Source organism: Rhipicephalus microplus, chromosome 7 (genome assembly GCF_043290135.1).
Source record: "Rhipicephalus microplus isolate Deutch F79 chromosome 7, USDA_Rmic, whole genome shotgun sequence".
Taxonomy (NCBI): Eukaryota; Metazoa; Arthropoda; class Arachnida; order Ixodida; family Ixodidae; genus Rhipicephalus; species Rhipicephalus microplus.
This window is the reverse complement of record NC_134706.1, coordinates 36237407-36260142: the sequence shown is the minus strand read 5'-3', so window position 1 is coordinate 36260142 and position 22736 is coordinate 36237407. Positions and strand designations below refer to the sequence as shown.

Below are 22736 nucleotides of genomic sequence, written 5' to 3'. Positions count from 1 at the left end.
CACCAGTCCACAACGTGAAGCTTGATTGGCTAGATGTCGCAAACAATCTGAGTAACTTATGAGTAAAAGAAACAAGGATAGGATTCCATAGCTTTATTATTTGTGCTACTGCAGTGACAGAACCGCATGCAATAGCGCATTTTTTTTTATTCATATATTGTCCATATTTAGAGCAATGTTGCAGGCCCCTTGTGTGGAGTAGTCGATTCGAGATCGGCATAAAGCATACTAACATAGTGCCGGGATTACCGTGATCAGCGAAGTGGTGAGCGCGGGAATTGCACTGCGCTCGTGCTGGCCCCTGCCACTACCCCAAACTGGGGCAGATGGGGCATGCAATTTTTGGTAGTGGGGGACTGCGTTTGTGCTATCGCCCTACAGTCTAATTCAAAATCAGATATGTCAATAGGCACTTTTAGCTGACCGTATTTCGTGTCCCGCTTCGCTCAGCCGCTGGTGGTTGTGCCACTGTGCATGCACGTTCATGTGCTGAGCGAACCCTCGTAGCGAAGGAAGGATCATGTGACGCGAGGAGAAACGACTTAAATGGATGCATCTTGTGGCGCGAGTCCACGCTGCTCGGGAAACATGCAACTACCGACGGTTCTTCAGGACACACAAATATCTGTGCCTCCACCAAGAAGTCATTGCAGCCAATCCCTTTGAGAATCCGCGCATGTGGGGTGATGTTCTATGAAACGATCTAGAGGCCATAAAGGAGCGTCTCAAGATGCTGCTTTGTTACTTCCGTTAAAGGGACTAAAAAGTCAGTCATCCAGCAGCACATCGCACGTGCCGCGTGCAAGGTGGACGTGATACTACTACAAGAGACACTCACCAACACAACACTCCCCGGCTACAAAGTGCACAAGGGCCCGCCTGACGGCAGAGGCCTGTGCACCCTGGTCAGGAAAGAACTCACGTTCGTTGAACATGAGCTGCACAACACTATCAAGATCGAGCACACTCTCACAGAAATCATCCCGGGCAAGAAGAGAAAGGGAAGCCTGTTTCTGCTCAATGTGTACAGCAACCCATCAAAAAGAAAAGAGAGATTCAAGACATTGTTGCACAGACCAGGCACCGCAGCAGGTCACAGCACACTGATCGCGTGTGGTGATTTCAACGCGATGAACCCAGCCTGAAGCTACAACAAGTACACAGCAAAGGGCCGGGAATTGTACCGAGACCCCACGGAACTCGACTTTACCCTAATCTCAAATCCGACGCATCCAACGAGAATCGGCAACTCCGTGTTTTGCGACACCACTCCGGACCTCACGTTCGTCAAGAATGATGTTCGGTGTGTGATCACGTGGAGAAACATGAGGGCCGACCTCGGTAGCGACCACACCATCGTGGAAATCGGCATACCGGAACACAACGACACCAGCAACAAAACACACAAATGGATAAACTGGGATGCATTCCTAGACAGCAAAAACCAGGAGAGAGACGATCACAACGAGATCGAAGACATCGACTCGTGCACAGCTGGAATGACCAAGAGTGTGCGCGACGCGACCAAAGAAATTGAAACGGATGCGGAGATCGACAAAGTAGACAGCCGGCTGTTGCATCTCATCAAAGCCAAACAGTCGAGACTGAATCGATGAAAAAAACAGCGGCTGAACCGCAGGCTGAGAAAGAAGGTAGCAGAGCTGAATCGTGCGATTGAAGATCACTGCCGAGCGCTATGTGCACAACAGTGGAACGAGATCTGCAACATAGCAGATGGGCAGGCGCACAGCTGGAAGATGTTGAACCTTCTGCGGCACCTGCTAGATGAAACCAAGACCAAGTCGCACCAAAGGGACAGGCTCGCCAAGCTCATACATCGTGTGGTCTTGGCACACGGCGGCGATGAAAACATCAGGCGCATCGACAAATACCTGCCAAGTACGCCCACAGAGCAACACGCGCCGCACGGCGGCCTACCCAAGGCGAAGCTAGATCATGATATCGACGCCGAGGAGGTCCGCGTGGTCCTGCATGGCCTCAACAGCTGGTCGGCGACTGGCCCAGACTTTATCACGAACAAGGCGCTCAAGAACCTCGATGACGGCTCGACTGATAACCTAGCCAAATACTTCAACAAGTGCTGGAGAGAGGGCGCAGTGCCATAGTAGTGGAAGATAGCCAAGACCATTCTGATTCCCAAGCCGGGGAAGCCTCCTGATACGGACAACCTCTGGCTCACATCCTGCGTGGGCAAGGTGCTGGAGCACGTTTTTCTCAAAATGTGGCAAGACTACCTGGAAGGGGAAGGGATGTATCCGGCAACAGTAATCTGCTTCAGACAGCACCTGAGCACGCAGGACACGATGCTGCTGCTCAAATACCAAATCAATCGACGGTGGCGGCAGCGCCTGCGATTACAAGGCAATCCTGGGGCTCGACCTGCAGAGCGTCTTCGACAAGGTGAAACACTTGGTGATCCTGTTTCAAGTCTCCAAACTCAACATGGGGGAAAGATCTTACAAGTATATTAAGCACTTCCTCACAGACAGGACCTCCGAGCTGCGGGCAGGTGACCTACCTGTTCAACCTGGTAATGATCGGAGTGGCAGAGAAGCTTGCGGATATTGAACACGTGAGGAGCACCATCTACGCAGATGATATCACGGTATGGGTTACCGTTGGCAACGACGCCCACATCGAGGGCTCGATGCAAGCCGCCATAGACGCTATAGAAAACCAGCTGGAAGGCACCGGACTATGATGTTCGCTGAGAAAATCGGAGCTGCTAGTACTTCCACCTGCCAACAACGGCAACGACAAGACCAGACAATGTGAATACTAAAAAATCCAAATTGTTACCGAATCCGGTAACGCGATCCCCGAAGTTGGCAAAATCAGGATTCTTGACATGGTCATCGAGAAATACAGAAGAAATGGCGACACCATCACCCGTCTCACGGCTAAGGCTGCCAACGCGACGCGACTCCTCAGACGAGTCACGTCCCAGAGGGCAGGCATGAGAGAGGAGAGCCTAATCAGGCTCATACAATCCTTCATCATCAGTCGCGTCACGTATGTTGCATCCTATCACAATTGGCTGCAGCACGAACGCAAGAAAATCAACGCCATCATCAGGATAGCGTACAAGATGGCTTTGGGCCTGTTTGAATCCACGAGCACGACCCGCCTCTTAGAACACGGGATACACAACACGCTCGAGGAAATGGCCGAAGCGCAACTAACTGCTCAACTGGAGCGACTGTCCACGACCAAAGCCGGGACGAAGATACTGGAGGATCTGGGAATAGGATGCCTGTTCAAAGCAGAGATGAAGCTCCCCGTCCCTGAAGAGGTCCGATGCCAGATTAGAATTGACCCCATTCCGAAGAACATGAATCCAAAGTACAACAAGAGAGGAAGAGCGGCGAGGGCCAGGGCTATTACCGACCTGCATGCAATGATGCGCACACGAAGTATGTGGACGTGGCTCAATACCAACAGAATGCATTCGCAGCAGTCCTCATTGAGGCGTTGACCAGCGCAACAAAGATGGCAGCGAGCGTGAAAAATTCCAGAGCGGAACAAGCGGAGGAGGTGGCCATCGCCCTGGCCATTGCCAGCACATCCTGCCACACGGTGCTGAGTGGCTTTAGACAGGCGGTGAGAAACTTCACCAAAGGCCAAATCTGTGGAGAGGCTGAGCGTATATTGTGTGCGACCAAACTCAAACAATTAAGTGGTTGCCGGCGCACGCTGGCGACGTGTTGGAACGCAATGACAACCACGAGACGGCACACGCAGCAGCACAAGCGCTAACCAACCGCGCCCTGGCGACAGACCGTCCAACGTGGTTCGAAGCCACTGACTGCATGACGGACAACGACATCACGAAAGCCTACCGCATGGCTCACAGGACTTTCCCATTCCTGCACGCGGCTGGGTCGAGCGGAGACGGTACTACTGAGAGAGCGCCAGACCGGATCACTACCGAGCCCGGCATTGATGCACCGCATGTACCACGAGGCATACCAGACCGACAAGTGTAAGGTCTGCTGGAGGGAGATGGCAGATCACGCGCTCATCTTGTGGAACTGCATCAAACACCCAGAGGAAGAAAGATCAAGAACAATCCAGTCGCGGCTCGAGGCGGCTGCGCAGAGTTACGACCAGGAAGAACAGCTCTGTGCCATTCAGCAGGTCCTCGGGGCGCTCGAAAGGCAAGGATGCAGCAGCCGGCAACGGCGAGCGGGGACCCGCGCCAAGTAACGGCAACACCGAAGACGACGTAGGCCCCTGTCAGGACACGCAAGCGCCCAACTGCAGGCACAAATAAAGTTTACCTAATCCTATCAGTCATGGGCACATTAACACGAACGTTAGTTCCCATGGCTTAAAAGTACCTCGGTTAAGTTGATGACAAGTCTCCAGAAAAAACATGTTACAGCTGTTGTAAGTAAGCAACATTGTTGCTTTTTCGTTGCTGTATAGTATAATTGGAGTAATAAATGTGGCAAGACATGTTAATTGCGCGAGGACGACAACATGAGTGCATAAACTCGTTAAATGAGGCATAATCACATCTAGTGTCTTCCCAACCGTACAGAAATCCTGGGCACACTCTGTTGTTGCCCGGTTCAACAGTCGGGTTGAACGCTTGCTGTCTTCGGGGTACCTAGATCACTTAATCCGCAGTGCTTCTGGAAGCATACTTCAAAAAAATGAAGTCGACAGAAATGAAACAGTAACCCCTGAATCAACAATCGCCTTTTGCCATATTTTCATTGTCTATCCACAACATTAAGAAAAAAGAAGCAGAAAGGCATGAGATTCGAGTCATGTTGTCAATGCCTTGTAAGCTCAAGAAAATGTGCCCTATGCTAACTAAAGAAAAAGATGTACATGGTGAGTGGAAAAAGAACCACAAGTCTGGGTGCACTAAATGCTTGTCAAATGTAGTTTGTGAAATTCTGTTATTATGTAGCCGGCTGTATTTCGGTCAAACGAGACCCTGTTTCAGTGAACGTGCGCTGGAACATAACCGATTGTGCACACTGGCTCGGCCAGTAATCTTGCCTTACCCTGCAAGAATGGCGACAGTGGTTTTTCACAGCTACAAAAAACGAAATTCCTTTCCAAGGCAAGAACAAGAACAGAAAGAGAGGTCGTCGAGGCATTCTTCAAGGCAAAAAGAGGTCTCATGTGTTAATTCATGTTCATTATCTTTATTATGTAAAGAAATAATTTTTTAGATGGGCATATTAGGTTCTTTCCAAGATTGTAACGCACACGTGGTCTTGCAACATTTCTACAGACTGTAAGGTTAGTCTGTAAGGATGTTATGTGTTCTGGCCAGTATGGTAGTCTGGCTGCTCTTATTCTAACTTCGTTCTTCTCTTCTACCTCGAGCTAGCTGAGCTCACACCAGTGCCAGAGTGCCGGTCCTGCTTCGTCACACGTCTTCATTTCGTGTGTGTATGTTCTAGGTGTCTAACTTGTCTTCTTCATGCACTTCACACATGTTTTCAAAATAAGTAATTGGTTGTATATCAAATGATAATATTTACTTATTGAACATGTCAAAGAAGCGCTCACTTATGCTCGTCAAGACGAAGACGTCGAGAAGGAACACGAATCGCCTTGGTGGGAAAGCGTCCTTCAGCTGGATGTTACGCCGTGGGCATTCGTCGACAAAAGGAAGTATCAACAAGGCGAAAAATACCTGCAGTTCTTGTGGTCACGCTTCACATGTGTGTTCCAACTACGTGTTCACATGCCTGGCCTGTCGCACATATTGCAATTACTGGCACAAATCCGGTCATTCAAGGTTGTGTGTCGAAAGAAGAAGAGAATGGCCGGCAAGCAAGAGCGCAAGCCCTCTGCCAGTTCTGTTGAACTCACTGTGGTGACTGAAAAGCATCTAAATGCTAAGTTCATTGATGTGCTCGTAAGCAGACTAGCAGTTTTGTTCAAGGTCAACTCCGGTGCCAAAGTTTCAGTGGTGCCCAGCTCATTCCCTAGTGGGCCCTCGAGGTTACAACAACCAGGAGAAGAGCTCAAAGGCCTCGACAACCACCCCGCCTCTGTTTTGGGTACTTTCAGCGAGGCTTTACCCTGCAAGGGGCGATTACCAAATAGCTGCTGTATGTTCTCCCCACCAAGGCAATTCCGCTGCTTCATTTTGCAGCTACTCAAGCTCTGTGCGTCTGCAAGTTCTTGGATGTCGTATCCAAAGAACAAGAAGCCTTCAGCTATCTGCATCTTGATCTCAGACTTTTCTGGTGGCTTGGGATGCTACCAGAGGAGTATACCAGTCAGCTTCAACCAGACGCCGCGCTGTTTTCATTGTGCACATCGCTCGCTGTCTTTCTCTATCTAGTTACTGTCCAAGACTGTAGAGATTTTTCGAAAAAACATTTGCACAGTGCAATTCCCACAAGGGGAGAGAGTGGTTGACCCACCACTTTTGCAGGACCCAGCAGGCCGTTAAGGGCGATGCTGTTTGTGCAGCGTTACGTGTGTGTCATTGGTAAATGGCCACATTCTTATACTATGAATAGTGAGATGACTGCGTGTGTACTGTAAATATGTTGCCAGTAAAATGCAATTTGTTGTTGTTGTCTTGTCTCCTTGGATCTGTTGGCAAACGACCACTGTGGTTTCGCATGCGCTTGTGTAAGACTCGACTCTCAGTTGCTTGGATGCCGAGTTTTTTGTATGGCTATGAATTTATTATGAGCTCCTTGTGAAGAGTGTCAATTTACGTCTGCCCTTTCAGTCGGTGGGAGCTTTGTAATATGTAGTGTTCAGTTTCATGGTGATATCACTTATGCCAAGGTTTGCATCGGATGACAACGTCAAATCGTAAACTCAGTAGTATGGTATTGTAACAATAACTTTATTGTGGTCCTGAGGATCAGTCCGAGACTGATGCTGGCTGCTACATTTAATTTGTCTTTTTGATTTTTGAGAGGCTAAGAAAACTATTTACAATTTCGATAAAATGCAAACGGCAACTTAAAGAAAATATCGTCTTAATGAAGTCCCGTGCTGTGCGAATAAACCAAAATGATGAGTCAGCATCAACGTTTCCATAAATAAACAAGTGCATTTATTATAGTGTTGACAGATAAACATAGACAGACAAAGAATCTGTGTAGAAAACGGGAAAAACTTGTAAACAGTCTGTTATCCTGCATGTGTTAATGAGGAGTGAATAATTAATGTGTAATGAGCAAGGTAAACACCTGCAGTACGGGCCAGCAGTGACAACATTGTTATTTACTTTCGAACTTGTGTTGACCACGTTTTAGTGCCAAGGTTAGATTGGGTTTGTACAGGGAGAGTTAGCTTCCAATGAACACTGTATTCTGGTAAAGAACACAGTCAGGCAACAATTGGCCTTGTTATTGAGGTGATGCAATAGACATCCAACTCTAGAAACCCTGCAGTTATTATGGCCATCCTTGTAAATTGCTGGCAGCGAGGTTATGTTTCCGCGTGTGTTTATTCGGATGTGTATAAATTTCACCAATAAAGACAGTTGCAGCACTCGGCGTGTACCGTGCTGCAATGTTCTAGAAGCTTCCAGATTTCCTGGATTCATTCTGTTCAAAATGTGCCCAGGATGCAAATAGCCACATTTTTTCGAAAGCTTTCACAAGCGGCAGTGGTAACTCTGGAACCTACGATGCATGCATAAATATCGACATGCCTTACCACAGATCAGATGACACAAATTGTGCGATGGCAGCCGTTTTGTTTTTAGAAAATGTTTTGCTTTTATTATATAAAAATTGAAATGATTCTTTCAAATCAAATCGAAAAGAAACTTCTGTGTCTAAGCATAACTGTACTATAGTTCCAGCTGCCCCTTTTTGTTTCTATCGCTTTCTAGCTCCCCTATGCCTTTTACTTGTATAGGGTAGAGTACTAGTTTTCCGAGACTGGTTAACATCTCTGTTTCCTTCCTCTCCTGTTCCTTCCAGCCATTTCATTTTGGTTAAACCATCAAAGACATATGCTAGCACTCATGTAATAATGCGTAGAGCTACTGTTTTTTTTATCTCCTTTGCCCATTGTGCACACCTGTTAGAAATAGTCTCCATGATTTGTCCCCAAAAACTTTCTTGTAAAGCGATTTTATCTTCACCGGTAATTTCTGTTTCAGTAGCAGTCATATTCAGGCAATATGATTTATTCTCTATTGTGAATAACTTTCAACCAATCGTCCACATAAGTAGAGGTAAATGATTGGGTACTCAATAATTTTCATTTTAAAAGTCAGCGTAATAAACATTTGCGGCACATCAGAAGTGACCCGTAGCATTGCGAAAAGCCCAGGCTTTGCAGGAGTACTTTATGAAAGTACAGGCAGCTTTCACTTTTGTAGCTTGTGTCTGTTCATAGCGAGGGTTTAAGATTTCAGAGCTGGTCTCACGGAGAGTGCGCATCAAGAAGTTCAGATATGGTATTTGAAAATTGAACTTCAGGGGGGAAACTTGTAAGGGGTGTCCCGCCCAGACTGAACACATGGGGGATAAGGACCTCCGTGACCCTCCCAGGAGTTTTGCCACTGATAAGCAGCGACTGCTTAAATAACCTTTATTGTGCATAAGGCACTGCACAGACGAAAACCATTTCACTTCTGTATAACTCCGTCTAACAGTGTTTGAAAAACTGGCTCTGACAAAAAAGATGCCAGCAGCCAGCCTGTTTAACACAAGCCAGGTTCAAGTTGAAGTCAAGCATTCACAAGATTACATGCTGACAGCTCAGACACACTGAGTATAATCTGGCCTTCAGACACCGCTGGACCCGTACGTCTTCCTCATAATTTGCCACCTATAATGCAGCTCTTCATTTCAAACAACAAAAAGTCTCAGCTACAAGGGCAAAAGGCAGATGTGCTCTGCTTGATGGGCTCTCCAGGACCTGAAGGCACACACTCAAAGCATGCAGCAACAAAAGCAATGACATTATAAGCACTACCAACACGAGAATACAGTTTCCTGTAAAAAAAATAATGGAGTAATATGCACATTTCGGTTTGATTTGTAACTGTAAGGAGAAATCACACTTAAATGAGCACAAAGGGACAACAGTGTGAAGGGTGTCAGAATGACTTTTGTGCTGTCAAATGGGTTGTGCTACTTGACTAGTTTTTTGGCCCTGTAACATGCTTGATAAACTCACATTTCGGGAACTCTGCTACATGATGGCTTATGTTTTGAAAGATAGGGCATCAGGTTTTAATTTTGATATTATGTGGTGTTGGTTATGACGTTTGCAGAACATAAACTGGTACAGATGACTACTCTTTATCGGGCTAGTTTGTTCCGGCTAAACGTGCAAGCAATACTTACCGTACAATGGTAATGGTGAGCACAGAGCAGTCTTCGACTGATCTGCTTGTATGCTAAGTGCATCGGCTTTTATACATGCCTTATCAAACTTTCCAGCATTACTACTGGCACTCGCATTAGCTCTTGAATAAACTTGGTTACTGAAGTCCTGTATGTAATTTTAACAGTGTGCAACAATCTTTAAGGTTCCAAACACTTCGGTGTGGCCTCTGAATAATGTTTGTTACAGGATTTTGTAGCTGAAACTCGATTACATGAATATGAAAGAGGTGTCCATCGCCATATGTATTAAGCCTGTGCAAGTGTGAACACTAAACGGTCCTATATAAGGAAGGCACACTATAATAAAATTAACAAAGGAACACCTCTTAGCATACACAATTAAACAATAACAACAAAAGTGTGATTAAAATTTACCTGATATGCAGAGATGCAGTAAGTCAGGTGATGATATTCACTTATAGTAATGGTAGTGTAGGAGGGAATGATGTACACTTATAATAACGACAACTTAATATTAGTTGTAAAAAAAAATTCTCTGTCAAGAGGAAGTGATGCACAATGTGGCTCGAGGTGTTACGTTCCGAGCCATGTTAGGCGACGCAGCCGCCTAAGCATACTTTTTTTTGCAATGGTATGAGAATAGGACGATTGGCTTACTAAATTTTGTGACATAACTCAACACTATCGGATGCTAAGGCAAAAGTACCCTCCGCTTTGCCCGAACTCAAATAGGGCCCAGTCTGTTCAATGACGGCAGCTACAAACACGCACATACTGGAACCCCCTCAACATGCAATACATATATCCCAAAGTCTATAGCACCAATCTATGCCAGTACCCTACTACCAGAGCCACTATTGACCACAGCCTATGGGAATGTCCAGCATTAATATGGGATTCTGGGGTCGCGGCTTCTACTGACGACCTTCGGGCGTGTTGGCGGAATGGGCTGCTCAGTTTGGGCCTGGATACGCAGCTCTGGACAATCCAGGAGGCCCAGGAAGCTGGTGGAAGACACGGTCTCGCCGTTAGCTCGTAGGTGGAACATTGGCCCAGCTATCCGCCGGAAATTAATAGTTTTCCTCTCTCTCTCACTATTCATGTCTAATGCATTGTGATGGGTATTACATCTAATGACCACTGGAAGCAGTAATAAATGGATCAAGGCTGCAAACTTTCTACCCAGAAGGTGAAATTACTCAAAAAATAGAAAACTATGAATCCTCAGACTGAATCTGTGCAATACAAGGTGTCAGATATGAATAAGTAGACCTTTTTATGAACATAACTACAGGTGAAATATACTTGCAGTCACCACTATTTAAACAGCCACTAAGATTCTATACATTTAATTTTTCTGCACTTTGAGATTTGCTTGGCATCTGTGACATGGTTGATTAGTTAATGCAGTGAGTGATGCTTCACTTCTGGTCAATGCTCAAGTTCTTAGACTACAAAGTAAAGCAAGCATTGTTCGTGGTGCAGAGCTGATGAGGGGAAAAATCTTGCGCTGTGCTGAAAAGGCACTCCAGGTGCCATTCTACTGAGTGATTCTCGAGTTCACCGCTTGAATCTAGCCCCACCGCGGTGGTCTAGTGGCTAAGGTACTCGGCTGCTGACCCGCAGGTCGCGGGTTTGGATCCCGGCTGCGGCGGCTGCATTTCCGATGGAGGCGGAAATGTTGTAGGACTGTGGGCTCAGATTTGGGTGTACGTGAAAGAACCCCAGGTGGTTGAAATTTCCGGAGCCTTCCACTACGGCATCTCTCATAATCATATGGTGGTTTTGGGATGTTAGACCCCACATATCAATCAACTGCTTGAATCCAATGAACTTGCTATGTACTAGCAGTCCAGGTGTGCTACAAAATTAGCATTATGTTCGCGATGCAGTGGTACCATGCTGTGTTCTAGTGTGCGTGAACCAAGGAGACCACATTCAAAGAGACTTGTTAAAGACTGTGGGCACTGAAGCTAGGGAATGGGTGTGGCTGGGAATGAATTATGTTTGTCGCCTGCAAAATGATTTCGTTCACATTCCAGTTGGAATGAACAGGAAAAATTGGAGTCAAGCATGCCATGCAATGCATCGGGCTGATAAATTTTTATTTCGTTGGAGTTACAATATGTTTATATTTTGTTTATATTGGCACAGATGTTTCTTCTTTATGTAAATAGATATGTTTACATGTATTGCAGTTTCATGAGTGCATCAATAATGTATTAATGAATAATGTTTATTAGCTGAAGTGTGGCTACTTTTTTTTTGCTAACCATTGCGTAGTTGTCACTTTTAGTTAACTGAATTGCCACAAGTGATCTAGTACAACTGCACTGCCATGTAACTAGGAGCCACGAATATTATGAAGACGTTTGTGTGGCTTTTGGTCCCATCCTTTGTTTTTTGACTAAGGAAAATTATAATTGAGTGAATGAACGAGTGAGTTAGCTATGTAGTCTGCGACAACTTTCGGTGGCAGCACAGCCAAAGCTACATGAGCGGAGCTTCTGCAAATGTGTTACTACGCGTAGTCTGTTTTTGTGTAATTTCGGTTTCAGTTTCACAAGCGCACTCAACATGTACGTTTTCGCACGAGCACCATACGATAAATGTTAATTTTTTTAGAGGAAATCAATTGAACGTGTCGTTTCTGCTGACGTATCTCCCGAGCCGAGACAACGCTTGAAAAGGTGCGAGCTGTTTCCTTTCACTACTTTGTGGTAATAACTTGAATACGAACTTTAGTTATCAGAAAGCAGGCAAAATCGAATTAATTGTCAAGATAGCAATGGCAGTGGTGGCGGAATAGGGCAGAACGAATGTGAACTACATCGACGCACGCGGTCGTGGTTTTCCGGCTGCTCTGGCATTTTCGTTTTCTCTTCACTTCCCAAATGTGAATGTGGCCTTCAATGCCAAGTGTGAACGCGCCTCAACCTTCGCGACGTCGGTGACAGCCGGGAAAGGTACGCGCATACTAGCGGGAATCATGCCGCGACAACGTCCCACCCGTCGGCGCGATCGCGCGGCAAGTAGCGGCACGTTGTTCATATTGTCGGTGCCACGAGATTCTAGACATGTGCGGCTTCTCGCCGACAGATTGAGAAAGGTGGCGCAGGTGAAAGAATGCCCACGTGAGGAGTGGGGGAGAGTGGGGGAGAGGGGGAAGTGTGAGAGAGCTGACACGCGGCGAGCGCGTGGCAGGCCTGGGAGAGAAGTCATTGCGCACTGCTGGGAGGGCTTGAGCTATTTGGCATCACTCTAACACATGTGGCCCGGGGGATGGTGTGGACGGAGGGACAGCGCGTTACACAGGCTAGTCAAAAAGCTGCTTCGCATCTAATAGGCGTTTTTCGAAAATAGTTAGGGCCTTCAACAAGTCTCTGGCTCGGAAAAAAAATAATTTTCTCACTGCTGGCCTAGTACGTGTATCGTGAGAACCGTCACATTGAATCGACGTTTTCTTGTATGCTGATGTGATTTGTGATGCATTGACTGAGGTACCATCTGGTTTGATCATTTAGCGTCACAAACACTTTTTTCCCGATTGGCAAGTCTGTGTTTAGCCGCTGTGACCTTCAAAATGTTGTTTCACTGTTACAATCTCATCTTGCTCATGACCGTGCCTATCAAGTGGATAAAAATCTGTTTCCCGGTTTACTCTTCTCTTTTCTTACGCATGCGCAGACCAAAGGACGTGTTAACGTTTAGGCATCCGCAGCGTGAGCGTGGAATAGAAGTTCTCAAGGCCACCATCGAAATCACCAACAGAAGCAGCCGAACGGTCAACTTTTGTGTAAGAACTTGCGTCCAATGTTTCTTTTCTTTTGCGTGAATTTGCATTAGATATCACTGTGACTAGCTCAAAAACATGCAGAACACTCGCGTTGTGACCTTCGACTTCATTTGCGACGCTATATTTTACTAAACGTTAGCCAGGGCGGCCTACTACACATTCTCAGAATGAGCCATAAAAGTAAACGTGCATTGCGAACAATTCATTTGTTGCAATAAGGACAGCCCCCCCCCCCTCTCTCCCCATCCAGAAACGGAATTAAGGCTACGTGGCTATGTGTGACCAGCGAGCTTAGTTCACGCTGTTGCAGAAATCCCAAGGCTAGCGCACCACTGTTACCGAGCATCTTCTCCCCAAGATGCCCGCTAACAGCGGCATGGTAGATATGGATAGCTTGCCGTTTACATGTTAAAAGAGGTACCGCTCTGTGGCTTAGGGTTTAAAGCCTCGCCTTCGTGACGCGTAGGTCCCATGCTCCATTCCGCGCTCTGGAGTCTTTTAAAGGCGATAGTCTTTCTTGGGGACCTTCGACACAAAAATTTTGGTCTGTCTGTCTGTGCATTTGTCTGTTTGTCCACTCTTATCGGAACCGGGTATTTGAAACGGTTGACCCCATCCGCAGTGCCCACCAATGTTGCTCAGGCTTTAGCGTTCATACTTGTGCAATTGTCATATAAAAAGCAATTATTGCGCATGTGTGGGACACTATAACAACACGTGTATATTCTGCATGTGCGCCTTTTACTAGAAAAGACATACATAAGTAATAGTAAGGACCGTAGGGCTTATCACGTTGCGCTGACCATGCGACGCTTGCACGAAAATGCGAGTGTTTCAAATGCTTTGCTAAAACGAGACGGTGGTGGCACCTACCCGTTGTTTTGCGTTCTACACCTCTGAGACGGGCGCGCACAACCGTCTCAGAACCACGTGCTTCGTTTTCCGAAAAAACTGCCAGATGACGCTCATGTCTCACATTTGACGTGCTTGATGCGCTCATTTGCCTCCGCTGCACGCTCGAGGCACTCTAACGCAGCGCCTCCAGAATACAATTCACCGATTTTCTTGCGCAGAACATCAAACGAATGTTTTGTTCACTCTCTCTACACTCAAGACTATTGTCTTTCGACGACATCTGCAGATTAACATGCAGATGCGGGGCCAATATTTTTTCTCGGACCTTTTTCTTTCATGTGTTTTCGTATATATCGGTACCTATACATATACGGCGCATCACATCGACGTTCATGCGGACACCGTCGGCAAAATTCAGCCGAGAGTGTTCATATAATTGCTATCAGAATAAAAACAAAAAAACAAAATTGATTCCGATATTTATGATCAGGAAAGTGAAACACGAAAGTGAAACGTGTCTTCACTAAGGTAGTTACGCGTTTATATTGCATTGTTTCGCCACAAGGGCGAAGGAATGAATGCTACAACAAATTGCAATTTCATGGGAAGAACGGCAAGCAGCTCGAAATGTACAATGTGTACCTCTAGCAAAAAGCATGCGCGAAATGAGCATACACAGCACTCAAAGCACGCTGCTCAAACAGAAAGGCGCACGAAACAAACGCACAGGTACAGACCCTTTCATTGTTTACAAACACAGCCCCTTGGTAACATCCGGTTTCGTCAACCAATGTAATGCAATAGCATTGTTGGGAAAGAAGAGCTTTATAAAAAATAGCCCGATGATTTTCTACAATTTTCTCCTCTTATTTGGCCAAATGTTTTTAAATGAATGCCTTTTTGAGCTATATAAAATTACAAGTGATTCCCTTGAACTTTAAGCCTGCTCTTTTTATAGAACAACTACAGAGATTTCTTTCTTACTCTTCAAAAAAACTTGCAATCTTGGTGGCAGTTTTGACATCAGGAGCTGGCAAATGAGGTGACCTGAAGTTTTTGGAGTACAACGCTTGCAATTTTGAAACCGTCTATACAAAGGACAAGCGGCGTCTATACAAAGGACAAGCGGGAACATTGTGACAATTCTTACCTAATTGTACGTGAGCAGCGTGCTCCTTTCGTAATATTGGTCACGGCAGCGAGCGAAGTGACCGTCGGGCTCTCCTGAATCACGTGTCTCATAAGCATGCAAGCAGGAGAGATCATGCCCCGTGGAGATGCACGTTCAAAGAAACGCAAGAGGCGACCGACGCGAGCCCGGTGCGACATGCCAAGCGCAACTGATGAGGAAAACACGGTGAAATTGAGGAGCTCTGAGGACTGCCAATGACATATGGTGTATATAAATGGCTTGCCGTAACAAGCTCGACAACGTACGCTCCGTGGCTTAGTTGCTTGCGTCGCGCGCTGCAAAGTAAGAGGTTGCTGGCTCGATGCCGTCTTATGGAACTTATTCACCTCGTTTTAAATGCGAAGCATTTCTTAGCGAGCTTCAGAGACGTTGAGCATATCTATCTGTTTAGATAGCCGCTTACGTTTGGGTCCTCTTGCGGTCACTCCATTTACTTGGTGTGAACCAAAATTAGCGCGAGAGGGTAAGATGATTTGACGAATACGATGCGCTTGTCAAGACACGAATAATGTCACAATCCAGTCGCGTACCTCTTCAAACACTTTCCGCAAGACAGTGGCACATACCCACGCGTGGGTATGTGCCGCTGGTATGCGGGTACGTGCCACAGGTGATTGACACTTGGTATCTCCTCAGGAACGACAAGAACACTCATGGACAGTTTTAAAGCGTTAGTGTTAAGAAATACCCGACATCGGTAGCGTCGACCCGACGAGTCGAAGGTGGAATCGAACCCAAGCATTCTGGGTGCCAATGAAGCATTTTACCACAGAGCTACGCCAGGTCTCAGAACTACTTCTTAAATATACGCTTATCTTCGTGAAACGGTAATAGTGATTTAAGTGCTGCCTACCCAATTTTATAAACATTGCATATGTACTATTTTGATACAGCCGTCACGTCAGTTAACGTCAGATGTAGTTAGTTGCCATGCGCTGAAGTTGATTTATGTTGCAGTGTCCAGGGCAAGCATCTTTGTGAGCATCAGCGCTTCATATGAGCTTGTGGTGTTGCTAATATGCATGTTCCATTTGGCATCATTGCACAAGTGCAAACAACTGGTTATACAAACATCTGCAACTCTTCAACATATGTCTGGGTGTGCCACATTTGTACATTAATATAGCGCCATTTCATGATGTGTCTTCCAATAAAAGAATTGCTACATGGTCACCTGTCTTTCGCATGCTTTGCGTAACGTAGATTCCCAGACTTGTGGGATCTGCCGATTTTTTTCTTGCTTGCAGTTTCTTAGTATATATTTTACTACGTCATATCCGTGACGGAAATACATCAGCAGAGCTGTGGTGGACCACGGCATAAAGCACATTCATGTTAAAGAACCTGCTGAGGTTGAGGAAAATGGAAAGGAGGTGAGAGATGTTAAAGCATAGCTTATGAAAATGGGGAAAAAAAAGGAATACAGAAAAAAAATGAGAAGAATAAGAGACAGGATAAATAAAGAAAAATGAAGTGAAGTAAAAAAATCGATATAAACATACACAAAGACAGAAAAAACAGAGCGAAGGGGGAGAAAGAGGAAAAGCTAAAGAGAAACCAAGATGGTCGCTGAGATCTAGAAGCAATATAGAGGAATAGGTTGTCTAGTGAGTGGCAATGTGCCCGTTTTTCGCAATGCCAAGCTTTGCGCGACTCAGTTGAAGCTTCCCACATGAAAAAAAACCTAATAACTTCATTCATCACAGCGGTACATATAATGTTACTCTTTTGGTCTTTTGTCTGACTTGCACAGTTTACGGATGATCCAGAGTACAACTTCTCGCCACGTAGCAGCTGCATCGCGCCCGAGTCCACAGTCGTCGTGTTCGCCAAGTTCTACAATGGTGAGCTGCATCAAGGGGCGCGATGGGCAAGACGGTGGCAAGCTACGCTGAACAATACCATAACATGGCGGCACTTGGCCCGCCAGTAAAGACGCTGAGTTTTTTTTTTTTTTACTGCACACTGGGAGTATTTGAGAGTCACATATGCAAAAATATGAAATGAATGTCGACGATGTCTAATCACATACTCGTTTAAACTGAGCGGTTTCTGATAGTTACACATAAGCTGCTTGAGCTGATCAATGCTGTTTGATAAAACTCGGCATACCCTCTTCTCCGTTAACCTAAGTTAAGTCGTGGGTGAAAGCCGTCATATTTGCCATCTCGGTTGTATAATTGTACTACCGTATTTACCCAATTCCAACGCGCGCCCGGAGTTACACGATCCAAAAACAGAAATACAGCTATGGGGAAGTTAACCATTGGTACCTGAATCTAATGCTCATGTGATTGTAGGGTCTATTTTTCACAAAAGAAGGTGCGTGTTGGAATTGAGTAAATACGGCAGTACACTCTGGTATACGGAATGGAGAAAACGAGCCATGGCTTCGGGTGCCACTGTCATGTGCCATCGTCACTTTCTTCTCTCGAGGCAGCGTGCTCTCCGGTTTTCTTCGCCACCCAAGGGACGGCACCGTGGAGGCCACGGCAAAATTTGTAACGTCATGGTGGTGACATTAGCTGCGATCTGTGACATGACGTCATCTGGTGATGATTTTTTATGATCACTCGTTCTCTACATAGCAGGATGGGCGTCGGCGGAGGTCAGTTTCCCGTTTGATGACGCATCTAAAACTGTCGCCTTAAAACATCATGTCTTTGTCATGGTGCTGCTCGGGTGCGGGTTTGAGGTGCAGGCGTCTGACTAAAATGGGGATTACTGGTGATCATAATTTGTAAGGTGTTGATCAGGTATGGATCTGAGGCGTGGCTGTCCAACTTTGAGATCGTGATTGGTGGCGATCATAGTTGTGTGGATACATATTGTAAATAACGCTAGTTGTAATAGTAAAATTTAGTATCGTTCTCATGGGGAGCATTTCAGCACGAGACTTCGTCCTTGATCTTTTCTAATATTAAAGTTGTGTTGGTAAAATACACGATGATATAGTTCCACAGTATTATTAACCCATGCAAACTAATTCGCTGTTTCATTTAAAGGGACCCTGAAATGGTTTTGAGAATTTTGTAGAAATATATTGAACCGGTAGAAAAGTCCTAAGGGTTATTTACAGGCTGAGCCAAGCTCTCTGCATGAACTGTTAGTCTGTGTAGCTTGTTACTACTCTTCAACGCGACGAATCACCTTGGATTACTGCGACTCAGCCAAACCCGTATTCAACCGCCAATTCACGTGACGTCACCCAGGCTGCTGATCTGATTGGGTATGGAAGATCGGCTGGTGGGGATGGATGGCGGCAGCTGTTGGAGCAGATATCAACCACTCCACGATGTTCGTCTCTGTTGCCAGACGGCGTGCGTGCCGCCGGGTGGCCAACGCTATTGCCTTAAGATTGCACGTAACCCATCTGTGTGCAAACTCGGGGGTCATGCCTGGTCGAAGCTCAAATCGTGCAGTGCGCTCATGAAGGCTCCGCAATCGCCAGCGTGTCTCATGAGTCGAGGAGGCTAGGCAGGCGGGGGAGGGAGTGTATAATATAATTGTCTGTAGCGGCCTTGGTACACTGTGACGTGCGGCTGTATTTGTGGTGTGAATGGTTTTGATGGTGCTCTAGCCTAAACTCTGAAAGAACTAAAGAAACAGTTTCATGGTTTGTTTTAATGTTCATCTAAGGTTCTTGCCTTAAAAATGTGTGACATGCTTTGGCATATCAAAACTCAATTATTATTATTATTATTATTATTATTATTATTATTGTTATTATTATTATTATTATTATTATTATTATTATTGAGCAGCACATTTGAATGCAAATTGATGTGTCCTTGCAGTGGATGGCAACTGCCAGCCGCGCAGGTCCTCTGTGGTACTCCGCGCCATCAGGGTCCGGAACGAGGACGAGGAAGGAGTGGAGAGGCTCTGGAAGAGGACGCACCCAGATCACATTGGCGAGAAGAGGTACTTTCTGTCGCAGCGTCGGCTGTAGGAGCTGGGATTCGAACCCGGTGCCTCCCGCATTGCTGGTGGATGCTCGAACTCACAGGGCTCTCAAACTGTGTCTAAAAACATAAAAACTTGAAGACTCTTGAACGCTACAGCGATATCGTGCCCGTACACACACTTAACGCACTCACTCCATTCACTCACTCACTCACTCACTCACTCACTGGCAACCCCTTCCTCTGCTTACCCCTCCATGGTAACCCCTCCTTTTAAAGGGGCCCTGAAACACTTTTTCAAGTAACCATGAAATTAATTCACTCGCAAAGCATATTGTCTCACAAATTCAACACGGCGAAATTTCAAGAATCCGTCAAGTACGAGTGGAATTATAAAGATTTGTCGCACGCTGCAATTGCATTCTTTTTTCTCTCGTCCGGACGAAGGCACTAAAAGCTAAGCACAGAGGGATTGCAGGAGCAACTAAAATACGTCATGTACGTGCCTCGTGACCTTGAAAACTTTTCTCTTTTTTCTGTGAAAATGCGGCTTTTTTAGTGTAATCGGGCGCTTACGCGTGGATAAGTCGCGGCCTCTTGAGGCGGTCTCTGTATCGACCGAGCGTGCCATGTTCAAATCAGCCAATGGCTAATAAAAGGGCTTGCTACGTATGATTTTTGAGCGAAGAGAAAGCAATTTTTAGCTGGCTTCGATAATTTATTGTGAATTCCAGGTTGCGCGCTGCGCTATAATATTTGACTCCCATGTTGTCGAAAGTTTCTACTACCGATTGGCAGCGTTTTCTGACCATGCACAAAAAATGTTGCAGGGCCCCTTTAATTCATGCCTTGGTAGTAAATATTGAGGTGATGCTTGAACGCTCGTGCATTAAAATATGTGTGAATAGACTTGAGTCGAGCTTCGCAATATCCCCATTCGCGCACTACTAGAGCAAGATGCCCATATTTTTTTTTTCTTTTCAATTCTTCAAGCATCCATGTTCCTGAAACTTCTGCTTGTGCAAACTTTGCGTCTTAGCTCGGTTTCTTTCAGAGGTCAGCGCGCTTTCTTCAGAGACCATAATGGAGGCAGTGCTTTTTTAATAAAAAAATTTTCGTGCTTTTATCCAACGGTATTCATAACTAAATATGTACATGGAGGCCGGTGTTCACGATAATTAATAGCAGCACTTTATGGCTGGAGCCATACAACCGCAAATCATAGTCCGGTGGTCTCGCTGGATAAAGGTCCACTGTTTTCACGTACCGCCATCGTATCTCGTCCAGGCAGGGGCATTTCCGTAATAAGTGCTCGACGGTAGCCACGGACGCTTCAGCTGTACAATTTGGGCAAATCTACTCAATGGGTATGGAGATACGTTGTGGCCGGGCATGGCACTTAGTCCGATGTACTAAGTGCCCTGAAATTGTCAAATTTATTTATTTCCCACGTATACATTCAAATCACTCGACTCTTCTAGTTCTATTTCAGGCACTTACGGGGCGTAATAATGAGATAATTTCGAATCATACGCAGGTGGAAGCTACGGTTCGAGAAAGACCAGCCGATCAGCGGAGTGCCTATCTTCCCCAACGTCAAAAAGGTGGCACCCGAATTTCTCTCTTGTTTTGTAACATTTGGAGTTTGAAGTCCCCGAATCATGGTATTATTATGAGGAACGCCGTAGTGGAGGACTTCGTCCACCGCGCTGGATCGGTGGTTCTGTTGCTCGGCTGCTGACTTGGTGGTCGCGGGTTCGATCCCGCGGCCATGGCGGTTGCATTCGCTAGACATGAAATGGTAAAGGCAGTGTACTGTTGATGCACGTTAAAAAGTACACCAGGTGGTCTTGATTTCCGGAGCCTTCCACCATGGCGTCTCTCATGACTCGTGGTTTCAGACAAAAAAACCTCGGGTATATTATTAGTAGAGAGCTCCGGAAATGTCGACCACCTGAGATACATTAACGTGTACATAAATTGTGATGAAATCATCGTGTAACTTTCTAGTGGTGTTATGGTGACGCATATTTTCTGTGTCCTGTGACGTTACAATGACATCTCCCCAAAATGATTCTTCTGCGTCGATCACGCTGATGCCAATATTCACTTTTTTGCTGCGCATGGCGAGACATCGAAGGATTTTGCCTTAATAATGGTGATACGGCCTAAATAAATGTGTGCTTTTATATGTCACAGTACAGAGAACCGCAAGAGGCTGTTTGACAATGGTTATCGTTGCAAGTAGTTCTTTATGAAGTGACCGGGTTCTACTAGTTAATGTGATAACTGCTTTGATTACGCACACAAATGAATGAAATGCAAAAGAAGCGAAACTGTCATGGGGGCTAGTTTTCCTTATTAAGCACAAATGAAACTGACGGGCAATTAAGCCAAGAGAAGCATGGTGGACATTACTTGTGGTGTCGTTGCAGTAGCCATGGCCTCCGGCATGGCGAGCGCGAAACCCGTCGCGCCGCCATCTTGGAGGCCACACAGTAACCCCATGATACTCACTCAAATTGCAAGGAACAAAAGTGGACGAAAGGCCACCCTTTCCGTAGGAAGGATCCGAACTTGCAATCTTGAAATAACGCGTACAAATAACCTAGGAAAATGAGGACTTTTCGTCTTAGGTCAAATGGTATAGAGCATCGGATGCATAATTCGAAGGATGTGGGTTGGGACCCCACCATCCAGAAGGGTGATTTTTCGTCCGCTTAAATTGCTTTCAGATATAGTGGGAGTCATTACACTACAGTAGAAGAGCCAGTAAACAACCCCGAAATAAAGAAATTGTTATAAAAAAATGTGTGCACTTTTGCTTTGTAAAGGTGCTGCCGCAAGAATTTTGCGAATATGTGCTATAATATGGAAGTTACAAGAGTTGAAACGTCCGTTTCAGCTCGTTTCTGATTTTCGCGCGGACTCGCCACATTTTTCCCTCAGAGATCGAATCAGAAATGATTTTGTTATGTCATCAGGAGCATTACAAACTGTTTGTATACAGAAGGAGGTCCCAATGTCGAAGACTGAATCGGGATCTCCTGCAGTAATAAATACAGAAAAAATAATTGAATTAGTAAAACAGCAGTACAAGCAATGAGCAAAAATTACAATGCAAGCTGAAAAAAAAAACAATTTCAGAAAAATAACAGAAAAAAGCAGGAAAGAAAAAGAACGCAAAAGCCGAAACTAGGCTACATGCAAAAAAGAATAAGTCAATGCTCATAATTATAAACAAAATTTCAAAATCGGACAATACAAGAAATAAAGGTAATTCAGCACCTCTAAAATTGTGCAAAATTCAAAAATAAGATTAGATAAAAAATAAAGGTAACTAAGCACTCCTAGACAGTTTTCAGTAGAATGCAGTGTAAAAAGCATTGAACAATACACAAAGAACACAAAAAATGTGACATCTATTTCAGCAGTGGACGAGGATGATGCGATGCTTTTACGTATGTTGCAAAATGATATGAATTGGAAGGAGAATAACAGAAGTGACGATAAACTACCCAGATCATGAAAGAGATGAGAGGAAAGCCTTCAGTTCTTTTTTTTAATTTGCCAATCGATTGCGATGTTTTGATCGCCGGAGGCATAGTATTCCAGAAATGGATTCCATTGAAGTAAATTGTTTGTTTGCCATAGTTATTGTG

The 22736-nt window shown here is 45.4% G+C and overlaps 2 protein-coding genes and 1 pseudogene across 7 annotated transcripts in view; 2 read left to right on the top strand and 1 right to left on the bottom strand.

Annotated features, from left to right (window-relative positions):
• dare (NADPH:adrenodoxin oxidoreductase, mitochondrial) overlaps nt 1–9849 on the bottom strand; it is a 77372-nt gene extending 67523 nt beyond the window's left edge. The window contains exon 1 of the mRNA XM_075869018.1: nt 9741–9849. The gene's annotated coding sequence lies outside the window, so the exon portion shown is untranslated. The remainder of the gene's footprint in view (nt 1–9740) is intronic.
• LOC119179266 (uncharacterized) overlaps nt 1–22736 on the top strand; it is a 71706-nt gene that overhangs the window by 20751 nt on the left and 28219 nt on the right. For 2 of the 6 annotated variants that reach the window (XM_075869020.1, XM_075869019.1), the window contains exons 1-5: nt 10017–10361; nt 13014–13122; nt 16923–17013; nt 18967–19093; nt 20612–20678. In XM_075869020.1, coding sequence (XP_075725135.1) covers nt 10117–10361; nt 13014–13122; nt 16923–17013; nt 18967–19093; nt 20612–20678 — 639 coding nt within the window. In that variant the 5' untranslated portion in view covers nt 10017–10116. Of the gene's footprint in view, nt 1–9928; nt 10362–13013; nt 13123–16922; nt 17014–18966; nt 19094–20611; nt 20679–22736 lie in introns of those variants that run through there. The other 4 variants (XM_037430335.2, XM_075869022.1, XM_075869021.1 and 1 more) reach the window with 3 other exon arrangements.
• Nucleotides 717–9734, top strand: LOC142767413 (uncharacterized; annotated as a pseudogene).